The sequence below is a fragment of the Chiloscyllium plagiosum genome, unplaced genomic scaffold, assembly GCF_037043375.1.
Source record: "Chiloscyllium plagiosum isolate Xiang-an unplaced genomic scaffold, Cpla_swu_hap1 HiC_scaffold_7, whole genome shotgun sequence".
Classification (NCBI taxonomy): Eukaryota; Metazoa; Chordata; class Chondrichthyes; order Orectolobiformes; family Hemiscylliidae; genus Chiloscyllium; species Chiloscyllium plagiosum.
In genome coordinates, this window is record NW_028270145.1 from 119999656 (window position 1) to 120024383 (window position 24728).

General features: G+C 50.0%; 1 protein-coding gene across 1 annotated transcript in view; it reads right to left on the bottom strand.

Annotated features, from left to right (window-relative positions):
- LOC148149691 (acid-sensing ion channel 4-A-like) overlaps nt 1–24728 on the bottom strand; it is a 254137-nt gene that overhangs the window by 21595 nt on the left and 207814 nt on the right. Inside the window, exons 2-5 of the mRNA XM_087989435.1 lie at nt 17672–17816; nt 11706–11833; nt 10178–10331; nt 7843–7899 (exon numbers count right to left, since the gene is read on the bottom strand). Coding sequence (XP_087845561.1) covers nt 7843–7899; nt 10178–10331; nt 11706–11833; nt 17672–17816 — 484 coding nt within the window. The remainder of the gene's footprint in view (nt 1–7842; nt 7900–10177; nt 10332–11705; nt 11834–17671; nt 17817–24728) is intronic.

The following is a 24728-nucleotide window of genomic DNA, read 5'->3' on the forward strand; positions in this document are numbered from 1 at the left end:
GTGGATGCTTTGGAGAGGGTTCAGAGGAGGATTCCCAGGATGCTGCCTGGGCTGGAGGCTTATCTTATAAGGAGAGGTTGACTGAGCTTGGACTTTTTTCATTGGAGAAAAGGAGGAGGAGAGGGGACCTAATTGAGGTATACAAGATAATGAGAGGAATAGATAGCCAGAGACTATTTCCCAGAGCAGAAATGGCTAACACGAGGGGTCATAGGTTTAAGCTGGTTGGAGGAAAGTATAGAGGGGATGTCAGAGGTGGGTTCTTTACACAGAGAGTTGAGAGAGCATGGAATGCGTTGTCAGCAGCAGTTGTGGAAGCAAGGTCATTGGGGACATTTAAGAGACTGCTGGACATGCATATGGTCACAGAAATTTGAGGGTGCATACATGAGGATCAGTGGTCGGCACAACATCGTGGGCTGAAGGGCCTGCTCTGTGCTGTACTGTTCTATGTTCTATGTATATACTTTGGTCGGAAGAATAGAGGTGTACTTTCTAAAAGTGTGCACAAGAAAATTTTCTGATTCAGTATGTGGATGTACCTACTGCAAACCTGGCCTACTCTTGGGAAATAAGGCAGGGCAGGTGACTGAGGTGTTAGTGGGGGAGCACTTTGGGGCCAGCGACCATAATTCTATTCATTTTAAAAAGTGATGAGAGAGGATAGACAGGATCTAAAAGTTAAAGTTCTAAAGTAGAGGAAGACCAAAGTTGACGGTATTTGGCAAGAACTTTCAAGAGTCGATTGGAGACAGATATTCGCAGGTAAAGGGAGGGCTGGAAAATGGGAAGCTTTCAAAAATGAGATAACGAGATTCCAGAGACTGTACATTCCTATTAGGGTGAAAGGCAAGGCTGGTAGGTGTAGGGAATGCTGGATGGCCAGAGAAATTGAGGGTTTGGTCAAGAAAAAGAAAGAAGTATATGTCAGGTATAGACAGGATAGATCGAGTGAATCCTTAGAACAGTATAAAGATAACAGGAGTACACTTAAGAGGGAAATCAGGAGGGCAGATAGGGTTAAGGAGAATCCAAAGGGACTCTACGAATACATTAAGGAGTAAAGGGTAACTCAGGAGAGAATAGGACCCCTCAAAGATCAGCAAGGCCATCTATGTGTGGAACTGCAGGAGGTGGGGAAGATACTAAATGAGTATTTTGCATCAATGTTTACTGTGGGGAAAGGTATGGAAGATAGAGACTGTAGGGAAGTAGATGGTGACATCTTGAAAAATGTCCATATTACAGAGGAGGAGGTGCTGGATGTCTTAAAATGCAGAAAAGTGGATAAATCCCCAGGACCTCATCAGGTGTACCCTAGAACTCTGTGGGAAGCTTGGGAAATGATTGCTGGGCCTCTTGCTGAGATATTTGTATCATCGATAGTCACAGGTGAGGTGCCGGAAGACTGGAGATTGGCAAACGTGGTGCTTTTCAGACCGGAGGCCTGTGACCAGTGGTATGCTATAAGGATCGGTGCTGGGTCCACTACTTTTCTTCATTTATATAAATGATTTGGATATGAACATAAAAGGAATAGTTAGTTGGTTTGCAGATGACACCAAAATTGGAGGTGTAGTGGACAGCGAAGAAGGTTACCTTAGAGTACAACAGGATTTAGAACAGATGGGTCAATGGGCTGAGGAGGGACAGATGGAGTTTAATTCAGATAAATGTCCTGTATTTTGGGAAAGCAAATCTTAGCAGGACTTATACACTTAATGGTAAGGTTCTAGGGAGTGTTGCTGAACAAAGAGACCTTGAAGTGCAGGTTCATAGCTCCTTGAAAGTGGAGTCGCAGGTAGATAGGATAGTGAAGAAGGCGTTTGGTATGCTTTCCTTTATTGGTCAGAGTATTGAGTACAGGAGTTGGGAGGACATATTGTGACTGTACAGGACATTGGTTCAGCCACTTTTGGAATATTGCGTGCAATTCTGGTCTCCTTCCTATCGGAAAGATGTTGTGGAACTTGAAAGGGTTCAGAAAAGATTTACAAGGATGTTGCCAGGGTTGGAGGATCTGAGCTACAGGGAGAGGCTGAACAGGCTGGGGCTGTTTTCCCTGGAGCGTCGGAGACTAAGGGGTGACCTTATAGAGGTTTACAAAATCATGAGGGGCACGGATAGGGTAAATAGACAAAGTCTTTTCCTGGGGTTGGGGAGGGCATAGGTTTAGGGTGAGAGGGGAAAGATATAAAAGAGACCTAAGGGGCAACGTTTTCACACAGAGGGTGGTACGTGTATGGAATGAGCTGCCAGAGGAAATGGTGGAGGCTGGTACAATTACAACATTTAAGAGGCATCTGGATGGGTATATGATTAGGAAGGGTTTGGAGGGACATGGGCCAGGTGCTGGCAAATGAAATTAGATTAATTTAGGATATCTAGTCAGCATGGACGTGTTGGACCGAAGGGTCTGTTTCCGTGCTGTACATCTCCATGACTCTATGACTCTAAATCTGAGACATAAATGGATTTGGAGTTCCGAGTTCAGGATTCTCTTAAGGTTAACATACAATTCTGTTGGTAGTTAGGAAGACAAATGCAATGTTAACATTCACGTCAATAGGGCTAGAGTACAAGAGCAGAGATGTACTGTTGAGATTGTATAAGGCTCGAATCAGACTGCATTTGGAACATTGAGAGCAGTTTTGGGCCCCGTATCTATGGTGTGCTGGTGATGGAGGGAGTCCGGGGGGGGGTTTACAGGAATGATCCTGGGGATGAAGGGCTTGTTGTATGAGGAGCAGCTGAAGACTCTGGGTCTGTACTCGATACAGTATAGGAGGATGAGAGGGATCTAACTGAAGCATACAGAATACTGTACTGAGAGGCCAGAGTACAGTCGATGTGAAGATGTTTCTGCCAGTAGGTGAGACTAGGATCTGAGGGTACAACCTCAAAGTGAAGGGACAACTCTTAAGATGGGGAGGAATTTCTTCATGCAGAGGGTGGGGGACTCTGTGGGACTCATTGCTGCAGAGGGCTGTGGAGGCCAAGGTCATTGAGTTGAGAAACATATCAACCATGATTGAATGGCAGAGCAGACTTAGAACCTAGAACATTCCAGCGCAGTACAGGCCCTTCAGCCCTCGATGTTGCACCTACCTGTGGAACCGATCTGAAGCCCATCTATCCTACGCTATTCCATTCTCATCCATATATTTATCCAATGACCATTTAAATGCCCTTAAAGTTGGTGAGTCTACTACTGTTACAGTCAGTGTGTTCCTTGCCTCTACTATTCTCTGAGTAAAGAAACTACCTCTGACATTTGTCCTATATCTATCATCCCTCAATTTAAAGCTATGTCCCCTCATGCTAGCCATCACCATCCGAGGAAAAAGGCTCTCCCTGTCCACCCTATCTAACCCTCTGATTATCTTATATGTCTCTATTAAGTCACCTCTCAACCTTCTTCTCTCTAACGAGAACAGCCTTCCAATAATCACCCTCAATCCCATGCCTCTGTATTTTGTGCAATAGCCTAACGTGGAGAACCGTATCAAACGCCTTACTGAAATCTATATACACCACATCAACGGCTTTACCTTCATCCACCTGTTTGGTCACCTTCTCAAAGAACTCAATAAGGTTTGTGAGGCACGACCTACCCTTCACAAAACCGTGTTGACTACCCCAACCGACTTATTCTTCTCTAGATGATTATAAATCCTATCTCTCATAACCATTTCCAACAGTATACCCACAACTAAAGTAAGGCTCACTGGTCTATAATTACCAGAGTTGTCTCTACTCCCCTTCTTGAACAAGGGGACAACATTTGCTATCCTCCAGACTTCTGGCATTATTCCTTTACACAACGTAAAGATCAAAGCCAAAGGCTCTGCAATCTCCTCCCTGACTGCCCAGAGAATCTGAGGATAAATCCCACCCAGCCCAGGGGACTTATCTATTCTCACACTTTCCAGAATTGCTAACACCTCCTCCTTGCTAACATCGAGTGGCCTGTATCTCAGTATTCTCCTCAACAACATTGTCATTTTCCAGTGTGAATACTAACAAAAAATATTTATTTAGCACTTCCCCTATCTCCTTGGACTCCACACATAACTTCCCTCTACTGTCTTTGCTTGACTGTAACCTTACTCTCATCATTCTTTTATTCCTGATATACCTATAGAAATCCTTAGGGTTTTTCTTGATCCTATCCATCAACAATTTTTCATGTCCCCTCCTGGCTCTTGTTAGCTCTCACTTTAGGTTCTTCCTGACTAACCTGTAACTCTCAAGCTCCCTAACTGAGCCTTCACATCTCATTCTAACATAAGCCTTCTTCTTCCTCTTTACAAGACATTCAACTTCTTTAGTAAACCACGGCTCCCTCGCTCAACCACTTCCTCCCTGCCTGACAGGTACATACTTATCAAGGACACACAGGAGCTGTTCCTTGAATAAGCTCCACATTTCAATTGTGCCCATCCCCTGCAGTTTCCTTCCCCATCTTATACATCTTAAATCTTGCCTAAATACATCGTAACTGCCTTTCCCCCAGCTGTAACTGTTGCCCTGCGGTATATACCTACCTCTTTCCAACACTAAAGTAAACATAGCTGAATTGTGGTCACTTTCAGCAAAGTGCTCACCTCCCTCCAAATCTAACACCTGGTCAGCTCATTACCCAGTACCAAATCCAATGTGGCCTTGCCCTTGTTGGCCTGTCTATATACTGTGTCAGGAAACCATCCTGCACACATTGGACAAAAACTGACCCATCTATAGTACACGTACTATAGTATTTCCAGTCAATATTTGGAAAGTTAAAGTCCTCCATAACAACTACCCTGTTTCTCGTGCTCCTATCCAGAATCATCTTTGCTATCCTTTCCTCTACATCTCTGGAACTATTCAGAGGCCTATAGAAAACTCCCAACAGGGTGACCTCTCCTTTCCTGTTTCTAACCTCAGCCCATACTACCTCAGTAGACGGGTCCTCAAATGTCCTTTCTGCCACCGTAATACTGTCCTTGAATAACAAAACCATACCACTCCCTCTTTTACCATCCTCTCTGAACTTATGAAACAACCATTCCTGGGACTCCTCTCGCCATGTTTCTGAAATGGCCACAACATCAAAGTCCCAGGTACCAACCCATGCTGCAACATCACCCACCTTATTCCAGATGCTCCTGGTGTTGAAGTACTCACATTTCAGACCAACGTCTTGCTTGCCAGTGCCTTCTTGTGACCTTGAAATCCTACTTCTGACCTCACTCATCTCAACCTCCTGTATACTCCAACTACAATTTAGGTTCCCATCCCCCTGCTTGATGGGCCGAATAGTCTAATTCTGTTCCTATATCTTATGTTCACATGGTCTTATTATTTCCCCTTCATAGAGCTCTGCTGATTTGCTTGATCACCTTATATATTTATAAATGTTCTGATATTACATCCATTAGAATAGAGTCTAACATTTTCCCTAAAACAAATGTGAAGCTAACTGGCCTATAATGAACTGTCTTCCATCTCGTTCTCTTTTTAGATCAAACCTGGATATTGTCCAGATCTTGCTGCATTTGAACATGGACTGCTCCTGTACCTGAGGAGTGGTGAATGGTGCTGAACATTGTGTAATCATCGGGGACCATCCCCACTTCTGACCTTCTGATGGAGGGAAGGTCATTGATGAAGCAGCTGAAGATGGTTGGGTCTAGGACACTCCCCTGAGGGACTCCTGCAGAGATGTCCTGGAGCTGAGATGACTGACCCTCCAACAACCACAACCATCTTCCTCTGTGCCAGGTATGACTCTAACCAGCAGAGAGTTTGCCCCCTGATACCCACTGATCCCAGTTTAGCCAGGGCTCCGTGATGCCACACTCGGTCGAATGCAGCCTTGATGTCAAGGGCTGTCCCTCTCCCCTCCCCTCTGGAATTCTTGGAGTTTTGAATGTGTGGAATTGACTACCATTCCAGGAGGTGATTCTGTGTCTGGTGGGTCCTCTGGGAAAGCCAATGCTGTAATGGGGCTGGGTATCTGTAATGTTGAGGAAGTCCATTCCCTGTGGCAGAGGTCAGAGGACTTGTGGCTCCTGGTCTCTGTGGGGGTTCAGCAGCCATGGTGTACAGTGGGGATTACTTTGAAAACATGACTCACCAAGAGAAGTTACTGCTGTCTCCCAGTGCCAGGCCGATGGGCTGAGGGCCCCATCTGAAATCAAACAGCTGGAGTGACATCCCCGAGAGCTGAGGAGGTCCATTTCTCCAGCCCTACGCCAGTCCCTGAGGGTGGTGGGACCAGCCTCTGAGGGAGCTCCCTCCCCAGTCAGGCTCACAAAGCTGACAGCAGTCCCTCTTCCGACTGTCAGAATGAAATCTCAACCCTTCGATTCCTGCGCCTCACACCTTTGGGGGTATGTCTGGGTCTTGGGGAGCGTGTGGAGGAGATTCACTCGAATGGGACCCAGATGAGGGAGGTCAGTGAATGTGGAGAGACTGGAGACTCTGGGACTGCTCTCCTTCGGGGGGAGAGGGTTAAAGGGGCAATTTAAAGGGAGAGTTGTTTAATGTCACCGAGCGTTTGGCTCCAAGGCCAGCAGGATCCCAGTGGATCACAGATCGAGGGAGATTAGGGAGAGGAGGAGGAGAGGAGGTGGAGGTAAGGTATCAGTTCCAACAGGAGGGAGCCACACTGGAGCCCCATGTATCTGGCTGGGATTCAGTTCCCAGCTTCTCCAGAGAGAATGTTCCAGAAACAGGTTGTGGGGGTGAGGGCGACACGCCCCATCTCCACATTCCAGCACCAGCTGCAATTCGGGGAAGTGGACGTAAATCACAAAATCCCTCCGAGACAGCAAGAGGCTGAGGGTGGGGGTGGGGGTGCATGAGGAGATGAGGGAGTGGAGGAAAGCAGGTGAGGGACTCAGAGTCAGGGGGTGAGTGTGAGGGTGTGAGGGGTGTGAGGGGGTGAGGGGTGTGAGGGTGCAGGTCTGAGGGTGAGGGGGTGAGGGGTGTGAGGGGGTGAGGGAGTGAGGGGGTGAGGGGTATGAGGGTGCGGGGAGGAGGGTGAGGGGTGTGAGGGAGCAGGTCTGAGGGTGAGGGGATGAGGGGAGTGAGGGGGTGAGGGAGTGAGGGGGTGAGGGGTGTGAGGGTGCGGGGAGGGGGGTGAGGGGTGTGAAGGGGTGAGGGGTGTGAGGGGGTGAGGCGTGCGAGAGTGCAGGGGGTGAGGGGTGTGAGGGGGTGAGGGGTGTGAGGGTGCGGGTCTGAGGGTGAGGGGGTGAGGGGTGTGAGGGTGCGTGTCTGAGGGTGAGGGGTGAGGTTGTGAGGGTGCGGGTCTGAGGGTGAGGGGGTGAGGGTGGTGAGGGAGTGAGGGGGTGAGGGTGAGAGGCTGAGGGTTGGGAGGAAGCTAATTCAGATGGTGCTGGGGCAATGAAGGGGGGGAGCTCTGAGTCACAGGGAGACAGGTGTTGGGGTCTAGTCAGGGCAGGTCAGGGGGGGGAGTGAGAATGAGTGTATTTGTCAATGAGGGGGGTCAGAGGAGGGAGGGCAATGTTAATGTTGGGCGGAGGGTGGTGAGAGTTTGAAGGGGGGAGTGATTGAGGGCTCTCTCTCTCTCTCTCTCTCTCTCTGTCGCTGACCTGACCACCTGAACACTGTATCCTGGCCTGGCCTGTTGCTGCATGGGGAACACTCTCGAGGAGAGAGGAGGGGGGGGAGAGAGAGAGAGAGAGAGAGAGAGAGAGAGAGACTGGGCAAGTCTGTCAGGCTGTGGGGATTAATCGAATTGTCCCTCAGAGTGATAGCACGGCCCTGCTGGACTGAATGGCCTCCCATTGTTGATCCGATGAGTCAGTGTTAGTTCAGTTTGAAGTCACTTACCCAGGATCCTGTCAGCACACTCCATGTACTGCTCCGGGTTACAGACTGCCTCAGTACCTGCAGCAGTGATACAAACATAAACCCAGCTAACTCTCACATTTCAAACCTCAGGCAAAACACATCCCCTCACCATTCCCCACCGCCAGAGATCTCCGCTTCCTGTTCCCTCACTGACTGTGCACAGCTCAGAGGAACTTGCAGCTTTCTAACAGACACCCTCCCTTCACAGCTTGTACAGTCCCAGACCCCTACAGCACGGAGATAGGCCCTTCTCCCCAAACTGGTCCATGCCGACCAAAATACCCATCCACTCTAACCCCATTTCCCTGCAGTTGGCCCATATCCTTCTAATCCTTTCCTATCCATGTATTGGTTGCCACCCAGGTTGATAGGGTTGTTAAGAAGACACACAGTGTTTTGGCCTTTATTAATGGAGGGACCGAGTTCCGGAGCCATGAGGTTATGCTGCAGCTGTACAAAACTCTGGTGTGGCCGCACTTGGAGGATTGTGTACAGTTCTGGCCACCGCATTATAAGAAGGATGTGGAAGTTTTGGAAAGGGTGCAGAGGAGATTTACTCGGATGTTGCCTGGTATGGAGGGAAGGTCTTATGGGGAAAGGCTGAGGGCCTTGAGGCTGTTCTCGTTAGAGAGAAGAAGGTTGAGAGGTGACTTAATTGAGATACACAAGATAATCAGAGGGTTAGATAGGGTGGACAGGGAGAGCCTTTTTCCAAGTACGGGGACGGCAAACACGAGGGGACACAACTTTAAAGTGAGGGGAGATAGGTATAAGACAGATGTCAGAGGTAGTTTCTTTACTCAGAGAGTAGTAAGGGTATGGAATGCTCTGTCTGCAACGGTAGTAGATTCACCAAGTTTAAGTACATTTAAGTTGTCATTGGACAGGCATATGGACGTACATGGAATAGTGTAGGTGGGATGGGCTTCAGATTAGTATGACAGGGCAGCGCAACATCGAGGGCCGAAGGGCCTGTACTGCGCTGGAATGTTCTATGGTCTATGTTCTATATGTTCTAGTTGTCCAAATGCCTTTTAAATGTTGTTAGTGGACCCGCCTCAACCACTTCCCCTGGCAGCTCATTCCATATGCGCACCACCCTCTGTGTAAAAACGTTGCCCCTCAGGTTCCCTTTTATTCTTTCCCCTCTAACCTTAACCTGATGCCCTCTAGTCCGCGATTCCCCAACCCTGGGGAAAAGACTGAGTGCATTCACCCTATCCATGCCTCTCATGATCTTATACACCTCTATAAGATTCCCCCCCTCAGTCTCCTACTCTCTACAGAAAAATGTCCTAGATTGTTCACCCTCTCCCAATAACTCAGGCCCTTGAGTCCTGGTAACATCCTTGTAAATTTCTTCCACACTCTTTCCAGTTTAATAACATCCTTCCTGTAGCAAGGTGACCAAAACTGAACACAATACTCTGAGTGCGGCCTCACCAACGTCCTGTATAACTGCAACATAACTTCCCAACTTCTATATTCAGTGCCATGACTGATGAAGGCCAGTGTGTCAAAGCCTTCCTCACTGCCCTGTCCACCTGGGACTCATCCCATCCCAACACACCCTCCTAATCCAAAACACCCTGACCCTAAGTACCCCAGCCCTAAATACCTCCTGACCTAAAACACACCAGACCCTAAATGCCCTGACCCTAAATGCCCCTCACCCTAAATATCCCTGACCCTAAACAGCTCCTGACCCTAAATACCCCCTGACCCAAAATACCCCTGATCCTAAATACTCTGTGACACTAAATATCCCAGACCCTAAATAACTCTGACCCTAAATACCCCTTGACACTAAATATCCCAGACCCTAAATAACTCCAACCCTAAATACGCCCTGATCCTAAATACCCCTGGCCCTAAGAGGAGGTGATGGCCTTGTGGGTATGATCACTGCACTGTTAATGCAGAGATCCAGCTCACGCTCTGGGAACCCAGGTATCAATCCCACTGCGGCAGCTGGTGAAATGTGAATCCAATACAAATCTGGCACTGAGGGTTTAATCATGACCACGAATCCATTGGTGATTGTCAGAAAAAACCCACCTGGGTCACTACTGTCCTTCAGGAAGGAAACTGCTATCCTTACCTGGTCTGGCCTACACGTGACTCCGGACCCACAATGACGTGGTTGACTCTTAACTGCCCTCTGGGCAATTAGGGATGGGTAATAAATGCCCAGCCACCCCTCCATCCAATAAATCTCCTCCCTCCCTGAGTATCTCTTCGCTTCCCACTCATTGAGCACGCTGGCACCACCACGGAGCTCTCCCCCTATACCCTGACTGGGGTATATACCCACCTGGCATGTGCACCATGCGGCAGTGACACTCCCTCAGGACAGCTTCCTTCTCACACTGGATCCGACACGCGGTCAGACTGTAATCCTGATAGCCAGGGAGATCCGTCTTCAGGTCAGAGCGACATTCACCCCAGGGGGGAGGCAGATAGGTCAGCTACAGACACACCCACATAGACAGCACGGGGTTAGATACAGAGTAAAGCTCCCTCTACACTGTCCCCCCATCAAACACTCACAGGACAGGGACAGCACGGGGTTAGATACAGAGTAAAGCTTCCTCTACACTGTCCCCATCAAACACTCCCAGGACAGGGACAGCACGGGGTTAGATACAGAGTAAAGCTCTCTCTACACTGTCCCCATCAAACACTCCCAGGACAGGGACAGCCCGGGATTAGATACAGAGTAAAGCTCCCTCTACACTGTCCCCCCATCAAACACTCCCAGGACAGGGACAGCACAGGGTTAGATACAGAGTAAAGCTCCCTCTACACTGTCCCACATCAAACACCCCAGGACAGGGACAGTATGGGGTTAGATAGAGAGTAAAGCTTCCTCTACACTGTCCCCATCAAACACTCCCAGGACAGGGACAGCACGGGGTTAGATACAGAGTAAAGCTCTCTCTACACTGTCCCCATCAAACACTCCCAGGACAGGGACAGCACGGAGTTACATACAGAGTAAAGCTCCCTCTACACTGTCCCCATCAAACACTCCCAGGACAGGGACAGCACGGGGTTACATACAGAGTAAAGCTCCCTCTACACTGTCTCCATCAAACACTCCCAGGACAGGGACAGCACGGAGTTACATACAGAGTAAAGCTCTCTCTACACTGTCCCCCCATCAAACACTCCCAGGACAGGGACAGCACGGGGTTACATACAGAGTAAAGCTCCCTCTACACTGTCCCCCATCAAACACTCCCAGGACAGGGACAGCACGGGGTTACATACAGAGTAAAGCTCCCTCTACACTGTGCCCCCATCAAACACTCCCAGGACAGGGACAGCACGGGGTTACATACAGAGTAAAGCTCCCTCTACACTGTCGGTTACTGCACAATGCTTCAGGAACTGTAGGAATGAAGATTGAAAGGCATTCCCAGGAGACTGACAGGAAACAATCCAGAGATTAGGAATTCCGGAAGGCAGATTGGTGAACTATAGATGTGGCTGGGGAACTCTAGGAGAAAGTCTAAGAGGAGAGAACAGAGAATCACGGATAGTATTCCCATTTTTGGGAAGGATCAAGGACACAGATTTAGTGGGAAAGTGACAGGAGGAAAATTCCTCCCTTGGTGGGAAAGGTCTGGGATCCTCTGTCTGAGAGTGTGGCCAAGGCAGGTTCACTCGGGGATGGGAATGGGAAAGAGATGGTGAATTAAAAAGGCTCAAACTGCAGGGTTACAGCTCAAAGGTGGGACAGTACCAGCGAGTGAATGCTTGACACTATGAGCCAGCACAGAGATAATAGGCCTATCGGCCTCAGCACTGTGACCATTCCATGATATTGTTAGAAATACCCTTTGTTCCTGACAGGACACGAAGGTCTGGAATCCTGGGGGCACTCCAAACCCCAGCTGATGGATGTAGGGTGGCTCACTTGGACTGTGGATCTGTACCCGGATACCCGCCTCGAAGGAGGTTTCATCTGAAACAGACACAACGACAACATCAGGCCCTGGAACTCTCCCCAAACCAACCGGGGTACACTCCCACACACACTGACCCTCACTGGGGTACACTCCCACACACACTGACCCTCACTGGGGTACACTCCCACACACACTGACCCTCACTGGGGTACACTCCCACACACACTGACCCTCACTGGGGTACACTCCCACACACACTGACCCTCACTGGGGTACACTCCCACACACACTGACTCTCACTGGGGTACACTCCCCCACACACTGACCCTCACTGGGGTACACTCCCACACACACTGACTCTCACTGGGGTACACTCCCCCACACACTGACTCTCACTGGGGTACAGTCCCACACACACTGACTCTCACTGGGGTACACTCCCTCACACACTGACCCTCACTGGGTTACATTCCCACACACACTGACCCTCACTGGGGTACACTCCCATACACACTGACCCTCACTGGGGTACAGTCCCACACACACTGACCCTCACTGGGGTACACACCCACACACACTGACTCTCACTGGGGTACACACCCACACACACTGACTCTCACTGGGGTACACTCCCACACACACTGACTCTCACTGGGGTACACACCCACACACACTGACTCTCACTGGGGTACACTCCCACACACACTGACTCTCACTGGGGTACACTCCCTCACACACTGACCCTCACTGGGTTACATTCCCACACACACTGACCCTCACTGGGGTACACTCCCACACACACTGACTCTCACTGGGGTACACACCCACACACACTGACTCTCACTGGGGTACACTCCCACACACACTGACTCTCACTGGGGTACACTCCCACACACTGACTCTCACTGGGGTACACTCCCACACACACTGACTCTCACTGGGGTACACTCCCTCACACACTGTCCCTCACTGGGGTACACTCCCACACACTGACTCTCACTGGGGTACACTCCCACACACACTGACTCTCACTGGGGTACACTCCCACGTTCACTGACACTCACTGGGGTACACTCCCACACACACTGACTCTCACTGGGGTACACTCCCACACACACTGACTCTCACTGGGGTACACTCCCACACACACTGACTCTCACTGGGGTACACTCCCTCACACACTGACCCTCACTGGGGTACACTCCCACACACACTGACTCTCACTGGGGTACACTCCCACACACACTGACTCTCACTGGGGTACACTCCCACACACACTGACTCTCACTGGGGTACACTCCCACACACACTGACCCTCACTGCGGTACAGTCCCACACACACTGACTCTCACTGGGGTACACTCCCACACACACTGTCCCTCACTGGGGTACACTCCCTCACACACTGACCCTCACTGGGGTACACTCCCACACACACTGACTCTCACTGGGGTACACTCCCACACACACTGACTCTCACTGGGGTACACTCCCACACACACTGACTCTCACTGGGGTACACTCCCACACACACTGACCCTCACTGCGGTACATTCCCACACACACTGACTCTCACTGGGGTACACTCCCACACACACTGACTCTCACTGGGGTACACTCCCACACACACTGACCCTCACTGCGGTACATTCCCACACACACTGACTCTCACTGGGGTACACTCCCACACACACTGACTCTCACTGGGGTACACTCCCACACACACTGACCCTCACTGCGGTACACTCCCACACACACTGACTCTCACTGGGGTACACTCCCACACACACTGACTCTCACTGGGGTACACTCCCACACACACTGACCCTCACTGCGGTACATTCCCACACACACTGACTCTCACTGGGGTACACTCCCACACACACTGACTCTCACTGGGGTACACTCCCACACACACTGACTCTCACTGGGGTACACTCCCACACACACTGACTCTCACTGGGGTACAGTCCCCCATACACTGACTCTCACTGGGGTACACTCCCACACACACTGACCCTAACTGGGGTACACTCCCACACACACTGACTCTCACTGGGGTACACTCCCACACACACTGACTCTCACTGGGGTACAGTCCCACACACACTGACTCTCACTGGGGTACAGTCCCACACACACTGACTCTCACTGGGGTACAGTCCCACACACACTGACCCTAACTGGGGTACAGTCCCACACACACTGACTCTCACTGGGGTACACTCCCACACACACTGACCCTAACTGGGGTACAGTCCCACACACACTGACTCTCACTGGGGTACACTCCCACACACACTGACCCTCACTGGGGTACACTCCCACACACACTGACTCTCACTGGGGTACAGTCCCACACACACTGACTCTCACTGGGGTACACTCCCACACACACTGACCCTAACTGGGGTACAGTCCGACACACACTGACCCTCACTGGGGTACACTCCCACACACACTGACTCTCACTGGGGTACAGTCCCACACACACTGACTCTCACTGGGGTACACTCCCATACACACTGACTCTCACTGGGGTACACTCCCACACACACTGACTCTCACTGCGGTACAGTCCCACACACACTGACTCTCACTGTGGTACACTCCCACACACACTGACTCTCACTGGGGTACACTCCCACACACACTGACCCTAACTGGGGTACAGTCCCACACACACTGACTCTCACTGGGGTACACTCCCACACACACTGACCCTAACTGGGGTACAGTCCCACACACACTGACTCTCACTGGGGTACACTCCCACACACACTGACTCTCACTGGGGTACAGTCCCACACACACTGACTCTCACTGGGGTACACTCCCACACACACTGACTCTCACTGGGGTACAGTCCCACACACACTGACCCTAACTGGGGTACACTCCCACACACACTGACTCTCACTGGGGTACAGACCCACACACACTGACTCTCACTGGGGTACACTCCCACACACACTGAATCTCACTGGGGTACAGTCCCACATACACTGACTCTCACTGGGGTACACTCCCACGCACACTGACCCTCACTGGGGTACACTCCCACACACAGTGACTCTCACTGGGGTACACTCCCACACACACTGACCCTCACTGGCGTACAGTCCCACACACACTGACTCTCACTGGGGTACAGTCCCACACACACTGACTCTCACTGGGGTACACTCTCACACACACTGACTCTCACTGGGGTACACTCCCACACACACACTGACCCTCACCGGGGTACAGTCGTAAACACACTGACTCCCACTGGGGTACACTCCCACACACACTGACTCTCACTGGGGTACACTCCCACACACACACTGACCCTCACACACACTGACCCTCACTGGGGTACAGTCCTAAACACACTGACTCCCACTGGGGTACACTCCCACACACACTGATTCTCACTGGGGTACACTCCCACACACACTGACTCTGACTGGGGAAAACTCCCACCCACACTGACCCTCACTGGGGTACACTCCCACACACACTGACCCTCACTGGGGTACACTCCCACACACACTGACTCTCACTGGGGTACAGTCCCACACACACTGCCTCTCACTGGGGTACACTCCCACACACACTGACTCTCACTGGGGTACAGTCCCACACACACTGACCCTAACTGGGGTACACTCCCACACACACTGACTCTCACTGGGGTACAGTTCCCCACACACTGACCCTCACTGGGGTACAGTCCCACACACACTGACGCTCACTGGGGTACACTCCCACACACACTGACTCTCACTGGGGTACAGTCCCACACACACTGACTCTCACTGGGGTACACTCCCACACACACTGACTCTCACTGGGGTACAGTCCCACACACACTGACTCTCACTGGGGTATACTCCCACACACACTGACTCTCACTGGGGTACAGTCCCACACACACTGACTCTCACTGGGGTACACTCCCACATACACTGACCCTCACTGGGGTACAGTCCCACATACACTGACCCTCACTGGGGTACACTCCCACACACACTGACTCTCACAGGGGTACACTCCCACACATACTGACTCTCACTGGGGTACAGACCCACACACTGACCCTCACTGGGGTACAGTCCCACACACACTGAACCTCACTGGGGTACAGTCCCACACACACTGACCCTCACTGGGGTACAGTCCCACACACACTGAACCTCACAGGGGTACACTCCCACACACACGGACCCTCACTGGGGTACACTCCCACACACACTGACTCTCACTGGAGGACAGTCCCACACACACTGACCCTCACTGGGGTACACACACACACTGACTCTCACTGTGGTACACTCCCACACACACTGACTCTCACTGGGGTACACTCCCACACACACTGACCCTCACTGGGGTACACTCCCACACACACTGACCCTCACTGGGGTACACTCCCACACACACTAACTCTCACTGGGGTACACTCCCACACACACTGACCCTCACTGGGGTACACTCCCACACACACTGACCCTCACTGGGGTACACTCCCACACACACTAACTCTCACTGGGGTACACTCCCACACACACTGACCCTCACTGGGGTACAAGCCCACACACACTGACCCTCACTGGGGTACACTCCCACACACACTGACTCTCACTGGGGTACAGTCCCACACACTCTGACTCTCACTGGGGTACACACACACACTGACTCTCACTGGGGTACACTCCCACATACACTGACTCTCACTGGTGTACAGTCCCACATACACTGACCCTCACTGGGGTACAGTCCCACACACACTGACTCTCACTGGGGTACACTCCCACACACACTGACCCTCACTGGGGTACCCTCCCACACACACTGACCCTCACTGGGGTACAGTCCCACACACACTGACTCTCACTGGGGTACACTCCCACACACACTGACTCTCACTGGGGTACAGTCCCACACACACTGACCCTCACTGGGGTACAGTCCCACACACACTGACTCTCACTGGGGTACACTCCCACACACTCTGACTCTCACTGGGGTACAGTCCCACACACACTGACTCTCACTGGGGTACATTCCCACACACACTGACCCTCACTGGGGTACAGTCCCACACACTGACCCTCACTGGGGTACACTCCCACACACACTAAGTCTCACTGGGGTACACTCCCACACACACTGACCCTCACTGGGGTACAGCCCCACACACACTGACTCTCACTGGGGTACACTCCCACACACACTGACTCTCACTGGGGTACAGTCCCACACACACTGACCCTCACTGGGGTACACTCCCACACACACTGACCCTCACTGGGGTACACTCCCACACACACTGACACTCACTGGGGTACACTCCCACACACACTGACCCTCACTGGGGGACATGTTCCGAAGTTTTTCTGTGTTCTGCGTGATCTCTGGGATGTTTGTATTTGATGTCGGTTCGGCTCGGTTTTGTGATTTGCTGTGAATGGGTCTGTATTCGATGATGTATCCCCGTGTGTTTCTGCCCCATTCTCTGATCCTCATTGGATGATCTACACTTGTGCCCCATTACCTGGAACTACATTGTCACCTGATACCCCACGTGGCAGTCCCCTTCGAGTCCATCCGTCTGTCTGGTTTGTGTGGTGGGCCTGCTCTGCCTATATCTGAGCTCCATTATCGCCGTCACAGTGTCTTTCTGTCAGTCCCTGGGTTATGGTGATACTCTCTGGTTGGCCGTTGCTTCCTGTCCTGAGTGTGAAAGGTTTCAATTGAATGTGTTGGGGTGTGAGGGCCCTGCTCTCTCAGCCTCTGTCTGCTCCCCCTGAGCACCCCACTCCCCCACATCTGGTGGAGGGGAGCTCCCTCGAACTCTGCAATAACGTCCTGGTGAATGGATCGTGCCCAGACTCCGAGTCACCTACCTGTTTCCTGCCAAATTGGCAGGTATTCGTCCTGTTGGATGTCCAACATGATTTCCAGGCCATTCCCCATGCCTCCTTGTTTCATTTTCCTGACATTCGTCTTGTTTGCGTTGAAGGTATAACACTTTCCGTATCTGGTGTACACCTGGAGGGAGAAGGCACAGGTTAGTGGGCCAAGCTCTGCCAATGGGATTGTCTTAGCCAGCTCCCTCGAGGATCCTGTCATGAGATCAGGTCTGCTGCAGGTGGGTCAACAGCTTCTAAACCCGAATCCGAGCCAACCCCAGGAGATAGAGTCAGGGGGGTCCGGGACTGGAGCCTGGCTCAATCTGTCTGCAGGGTAAAAACAATGACTGCAGGTGCTGGAAACCAGATTCTGGATTTGAATCGTGCTGGAAGAGCACAGCAGTTCAGGCAGCATCCGAGGAGCAGTAAAATCGACGTTTTGGGCAAAAGCCCTTCATCAGGAATAAAGGCAGTGAGCCTGAAGCATGGAGAGATAAGCTAGAGGAGAATTCCACACAATATTCCAACAGTGGCCTAACCAATGTCCTGTACAGCCGCAACATGACCTCCCAACTCCTGTACTCAATACTCTGACCAATAAAGGAAAGCATACCAAACGCCGCCTTCACTATCCTATCTACCTGCGACTCCACTTTCAAGGAGCTATGAACCTGCACTTCAAGGTCTCTTTGTTCAGCAACACTCCCTAGGACCTTACCATTAAGTGTATAAGTCCCGCTAAGATTTGCTTTCCCAAAATGCAGCACCTCACATTTATCTGAATTAAACTCCATCTGCCACTTCTCAGCCCATTGGCCCATCTGGTCCAGATCCTGTTGTAATCTGAGGTAACCCTCTTCGCTGTCCACTACACCTCCAATTTTGGTGTCATCTGCAAACTTACTAACTGTACCTCTTATGCTCGCATCCAAATCATTTATGTAAATGACAAAAAGTAGAGAGCCCAGCACCGATCCTTGTGGCACTCCACTGGTCACAGGCCTCTAGTCTGAAAAACAACCCTCCACCACCACCCTCTGTCTTCTGCCTTTGAGCCAGTTCTGTATCCAAATGGCTAGTTCTCCCTGTATTCCATGAGCTCTAACCTTGCTAACCAGTCTCCCATGGAACCTTGTCGAATGCCTTACTGAAGTCCAGATAGATCACATCTACTACTCTGCCCTCATCAATCCTCTTTGTTACTTCTTCAAAAAACTCAATCAGGTTTGTGAGACATGATTTCCCACGCACAAAGCCATGCTGACTATCCCGAATCAGTCCTTGTCTTTCCAAATACATGACCATCCTGTTCTGAACCCTCTCAAGTTTCCCAGCATCCTTCCTGTAGCAGGAAGATCAAAATTGAACACAGTATTCCAAAGTTGACTCCAGATCCGCTTCAATGTGGGTGACTGTTACCTGCCTTTGGAGGTAATTAGGGACCATCAATACTGAGACCCTCGTCCTGTGAAGGAATTAAAAATGCTTCCTGCTCTTGAGCTGTTTGTGAAGATTTGCTGCCCTCATGTGTTGAATGTAGGAACTGCTTCAGTTTCCCCCAATATGAAAGACAGCAAAGGTAGACCCTTGACCATTACAACTTTACTGAGTCTCTAGGTTTTGTTACTTTGAGTAAGAAATATTAACAGCTGAAGGAATTCCATCAGTCACAGCGAGACATTCACCTCGGACAATGACCCCGACAGGCCGAGCAGTTTAGATATTGTGGGAGAAGGGATCCCAAGGGCAAACTATATGTTATCAACCCTACATAAAACATATATACAACGTGACAAAGTAAATGAGAGGATTTTAAAAGGAGCAAGCAGAAAAAGAGAACTTGTAAATATTGGGTGCAGTTCAAAGGAGATTCACTGGATTGATGGAAAGTAGGGGCTGGAGTGAGGCTGAGCACCGTGGGACAGGGAGCCATTCAGGAGCTGGGGAGGGGGGTGAGGAGAGAAATGTAGTTGTAATCGGGGAGAGTAGTCAGGGGAATAGACACTGTTCTCCCTGAGCTGGATTGAGAGTCCCGAAGGCCGGGTTACCTGCCTGGTGCCCAGGATCAGGATATCCCATCTGGGCTGCAGAGGAACTTGGAGTGGGAGGAGAAAGATCGAGTTGCTGTGGTCCATGTCAGTACCAATGATACTGGTACAAAGAGGAAACAGGTTCTGCTGAGGGAATATGAGCAGCTAGAGGCTAAATTAAAAAGCAGGACCAAAAAGGTGATAATCTGTGGATCACTATCTGAGCCACGAGCAAGTTGGCACAGGGTCAATAAGATTCAAGAGGTAAACATGTGTCTCAAAGATTGATGAGGAAGAAACAGTTTCAAACTCGTGGGGGATTGGCCCTAGCCCTGGGGAAGGAAGGAGCTGTCCCAATAGGATGTGTCCCACCTGAATCATACTGGGACCAGAGACCTGGAGCACTGTATAACGAGGATTGAGCTTTAAACTGAGTAGTGGAGGGTGGGTCAGTTTCATTGGAAATTATGGAAAAAGTTAAAGGTGGGTAGTGCTCAGCAAAGGTTACTAAGGGTTTTGTGTTTTACTACTCACTGTATAAGGAACAAGGTGAGTGAGCTTGTAACACAGCTTGAAATTGTTGTGCTCGATGCTGTGGGTGTCATGGAGATGTGGCTGCAAAGGGATACTCACCTTATCGAAAGGACAGGCAGATGGGCAGAGGGGGAGGAGGTGCCTTGTTAGTGAGGAATGAAATTAAATCGATAGCAGGAAGTGATATAGTGTCAGAAAGTGTAGAATCTGTAATTATTAGAGCTGAGGAACTGCAAAGGGATAAAGACTATGATGGGAGTAATGTACAGGCCTCTGAGCAGTGAAGTCACTGTGTCACACAGATGGAAACAGACCCAGTAATCCTTTTATTCACAAAGGGCCAGAGGCAGAAATCAGGAAACATTATAACTGGTTAGTTCACCATCTGTCAAGGAGGAATGTCTGAAGCTGGTATTAAAGATGTTATAACAGGACAAGGTAATCAGGCAGAGTGAACATGGTCCTGACAAAGGGGAATTATGTTGAATTAATTTCTCAGAGTTCTTTGAGGAGGCAACTTGTAGAGAAAGGGGAACCAGTGGATGTAGTGTATGTAGATTTCCAGAAGGTACCACCTCGGAATGTGTGGGGAATGCTTCCTCTGCTTGATGTTTTCCAGTGTTTCTGACAACACGAACAACAATTTCCAAAACTAGGGTCCACAGGGAAGGGGCAGATTCTGAGAATGACGGCCAGACCATTCAGGAGAGATGTTTGGAACTCTCTTCTACAAACAGCCGTGGGCGCTGGGCAGTTGTTAAGTTTTAAATCTGAGGTTGATAATTTTATGCTAAACAAAGGTATTAAGGAATATGGGCCAGAGGCAGGTACATGGAGTCAGCCATGATGTTATTGAATGGTGGAACAAGCTCAAGGGGCTGAATGGCCTCATCCTGTTCCTATGAAATCAGACAGTGCACTGTCATGTGGATCAGTAACTGCAGAACACTGAATAGGCTGCGAAGATTAGAAGGAACACTGCTCTTCAAGGGGAATTCATGGCCAGTGACAATAAGGGGAAGAATTATCATTCCAGATTCAGATTAGACCTATGGGAGTGTCAGTAATATTTGGGACAACTGCTGAGAGATCCCCAGGATCTGGCTCGATCGCATTCACAGCTTGATATTGTTGTGGGAGTGTCATAGTCCATCGCCCACATTCACTACATGTCAGCTTTGGGTAATTTAAACGAATTGTTCATATTCCATGGATTGTATTGATACAGGAATATTTCTTGGTGTTTGTTTAAAACGATGGAATTTTGTGGCTCTATCCTCTTGCTAACTCCCATGAATATCACACTTTGATTTGTTTAAAAATAAAAGCTACTGGCCCAGATTGGAACATAAATCCAGCAGCCTGGTCTGAGATTGTAACAAATTGCATCCCAGCATCCATCAACCAGGCCAGAGAACGGCTAACGCACCACAGTTTGTTAAACCTGTAGAAACAGTTTGGTATATTTCCAGACTAACACCCTCCAAACCATGGGATACCATCAAGTATGGAATCTGACTCTGCAGTTGCTGTCAATGTGACATTGGCTGATGGTAATGGGATAGGAGAAAGTGAGGACTGCAGATGCTGGAGATCAGAGCTGAAAAATGTGTTGCTGGAAAAGCGCAGCAGGTCAGGCAGCATCCAGGGAACAGGAGAATCGACATTTCGGGCATTCCTGAAGAAGGGCTTATGCCCGAAACGTCGATTCTCCTGCTCCTTGGATGCTGCCTGACCTGCTGCGCTTTTCCAGCAACACATTTTCAGCTCTGATGGTAATGGGATGATGACCAGGTGCTGATGAGCTGCATTTGGAGGAGCCTCAAAGGACAATTTAACAACGCTGTCGTTAGAAAGAACAAATTGCCGATTAGATGGTCATTAGCAGGTGATAATAAATGACGAGTCAGTGAGGTTTAATAGCAGTGGGAAACCAGGATTATTAAACATGTGGTGACTCTGTGCTCCCCGTTTAGAAACGTAATGAAACAGTGAGTCACTGGGGTCACATTTCCTGCTTGTTTGATCCAACCGCCATCAGAGCAATTCCCTGGACATGATGGACATAACATCCCCCTCTGTGTGTCCCAGTGTGCCCCCTAGCAGCAGCACCACACCCAGGGGTGAGAAACAACCCCAGTTCCAGCATCGCCCTCTCTCGCCCTCTCTGCTACAGTCTCTCTCGGTGTTGTGCAGTTAGAGTGAGTCCAGTATTGGTTGTAATTCTCACTCAGTGTAAGACAGTACAGAAAGACAGTGGGGATCCAGGGCACTGTCTGTTCTCATTGTATCTCTTTGGCTCAGTCAAATCAAACTATTCATCCCACCACAAAATCTGCTCTGTCAAAGAAACTGATTTGTTGATTTTTCCTGATTGACATCTTCAAGTTGATCTTTCTGTGAGATCTTTTGTCAATGTCTCAGTGCTAATTGACGGACGATGAAGAGGTGCAAAATCCCTCAGTCTCTGAGGGTTTAACAGTCTGTCCAATTGGAACAGTTATCCGGCTGTAAAAAGAGCAGGTTTTGTTTGTACTCAGTGATTTCATATTTGGATTAATGATACATCGAGTGTGGACTGGGCAGAGGGTGGGGAGGGGCATGAACTGGCATTGGGTGGGGGCGCTTTAATTTTCAAAACATTCCCAAATCCAGAATTTGGGTGGAATCTTGGTTGGGGTGGGCAATGCCAAGAAACTTAGGACCCACCCTCCTTGACGGTGAGGACGAAATACTGAAGAACAGCCTGAGTTCCTGTAAAACAGTGTGTTCAGAATCTCACAATCAAACAGAAGGCACTTTGTTTCCAAGTCAGGCAGCATCTGAGGATCAGGACGTTTCCTGGTGAAAGGCTTTTGCCTGAAACGTGATTTTCCTGCTCCTCGGATGCTGCCTGAACTGCTGGGCTTTTCCAGCACCACTCTAATCTAGACTATAAAACTAGGAAGGTCAAGCTAAAACTATACATGGGACTAGTCAGACCATGGCGGAATACTGTACTGGGCCTCTTACCTAAGGAATGATATCCCAGCGTTGGGGACAATCTGGGGAAGGTTCACTCAGCTGATCCTGGGAATAGACGGACTTATCCGGAGAGGGTGAGTAGGTTGGGCCTGTTATCATTGAATTATAGAGGAATGAGAGGTGGCCTTATTGAAACTTCCCAGATTCTTAGGGCCTTGAGATGTGGATGTGGAGAGGCTGTTTCCCCGTGTGAGAGAGTGTAGGGCTAGAGGGGTATCATCTCGGAGTAAGGAGTCACCCTGAAGACAGTGATCAGGAGGGATTCCTTCTCTCAGAGGGGAGTGCATCTGTGGAATTCTTTATTGCAGAGGGCTGTCGAGGCTGGGGCATTAAATATATTTAAGGCTGAGGTAGGCAGATATTTAATCAGTGAGGGGAATCGAGGGTTAGGAAGAAAAGGCAGGAAAATGGAATTGGAGATGATCAGCTCAGCCCTGAGTGACAATAGGCTGAATGCTCTGTATCTGCTCGTACACCCTGTGGTCTGATGGAATGACTGAGTGTGAAGTGTTGAGGGCACGAAGGGTAAGTCGATTGGCTGGAATGGGGTGAGAGAGAGAGCCACTGATTGGAGAGGCTGTGTTCCAATGGGAAGGCCATTTACCTTGGTGATGTTACTATGCAGTGACAGAGTTAGAGCAAGAGTGAGCAGGCAGAGGGAGGATGCAGCCCTGACCCTTAGCTAAATGCAGAAGATCATTGACCTTCCTCCAGTCCACGTCTCTTGCTGGGTTACCCTGGGGAGCTCCTGACTGTGGGTTGGCTATGATTGAATCGGTGAGCACCCAGGGGGGTCTACAACCAATCAGAGTCAGTGAGTCAGAGGGCTGGGCTAACTGTGAGAATAGGCTTAAGGAAGGGACCTGCACCATTAACTTTGCTTTTTCCCTCCAGATGTCAGCAGACCTGCTGAGCTTTTCCAGCAATTTCTATAAATATGAGTTCCCCAGTCTGGGTGCAAAAACAGGAAGGCAGATGATGATCGGAATGGGGATAGATTGGGAAAGGGGGAGGAGCAGTCAGACCTGGGTGTCCTTGGACAGCAGTCACTGAGGGTCAGTGTGCAGGTGCAGCAGGGGGTCAGCAAGGGAAAGGCTATTGTGGTCTTCATTACGAGAGGTTTCGAGTACTGGAGCAGGGAGGCCTTACTGCAATGATACAGGGTCTTGCTGAGATCACGCTGAGGGTATTGTGAGCAGTTTTGGTCTCCTTATCGAAGGAAGGATGTTCTGGCAATGGAGGGAATACAGTGAAGGTTTCCCAGACGGATTCCTGGGATTATATACACCAAAGAACTGCCGATACTTGGCATCTGAAACAAATAAAGGTCAAAATTGCTAGAGAAACTCAGCAGGTCTGGTCATATCTGCAGAGAGAGAGAGAGAGAGAGAAGCAGAGTTAATGCCTTGAGTGAGGCGACTGTTCATCAGACTTTCCAGCAGTTATTGCTTTGAATTCCTGGG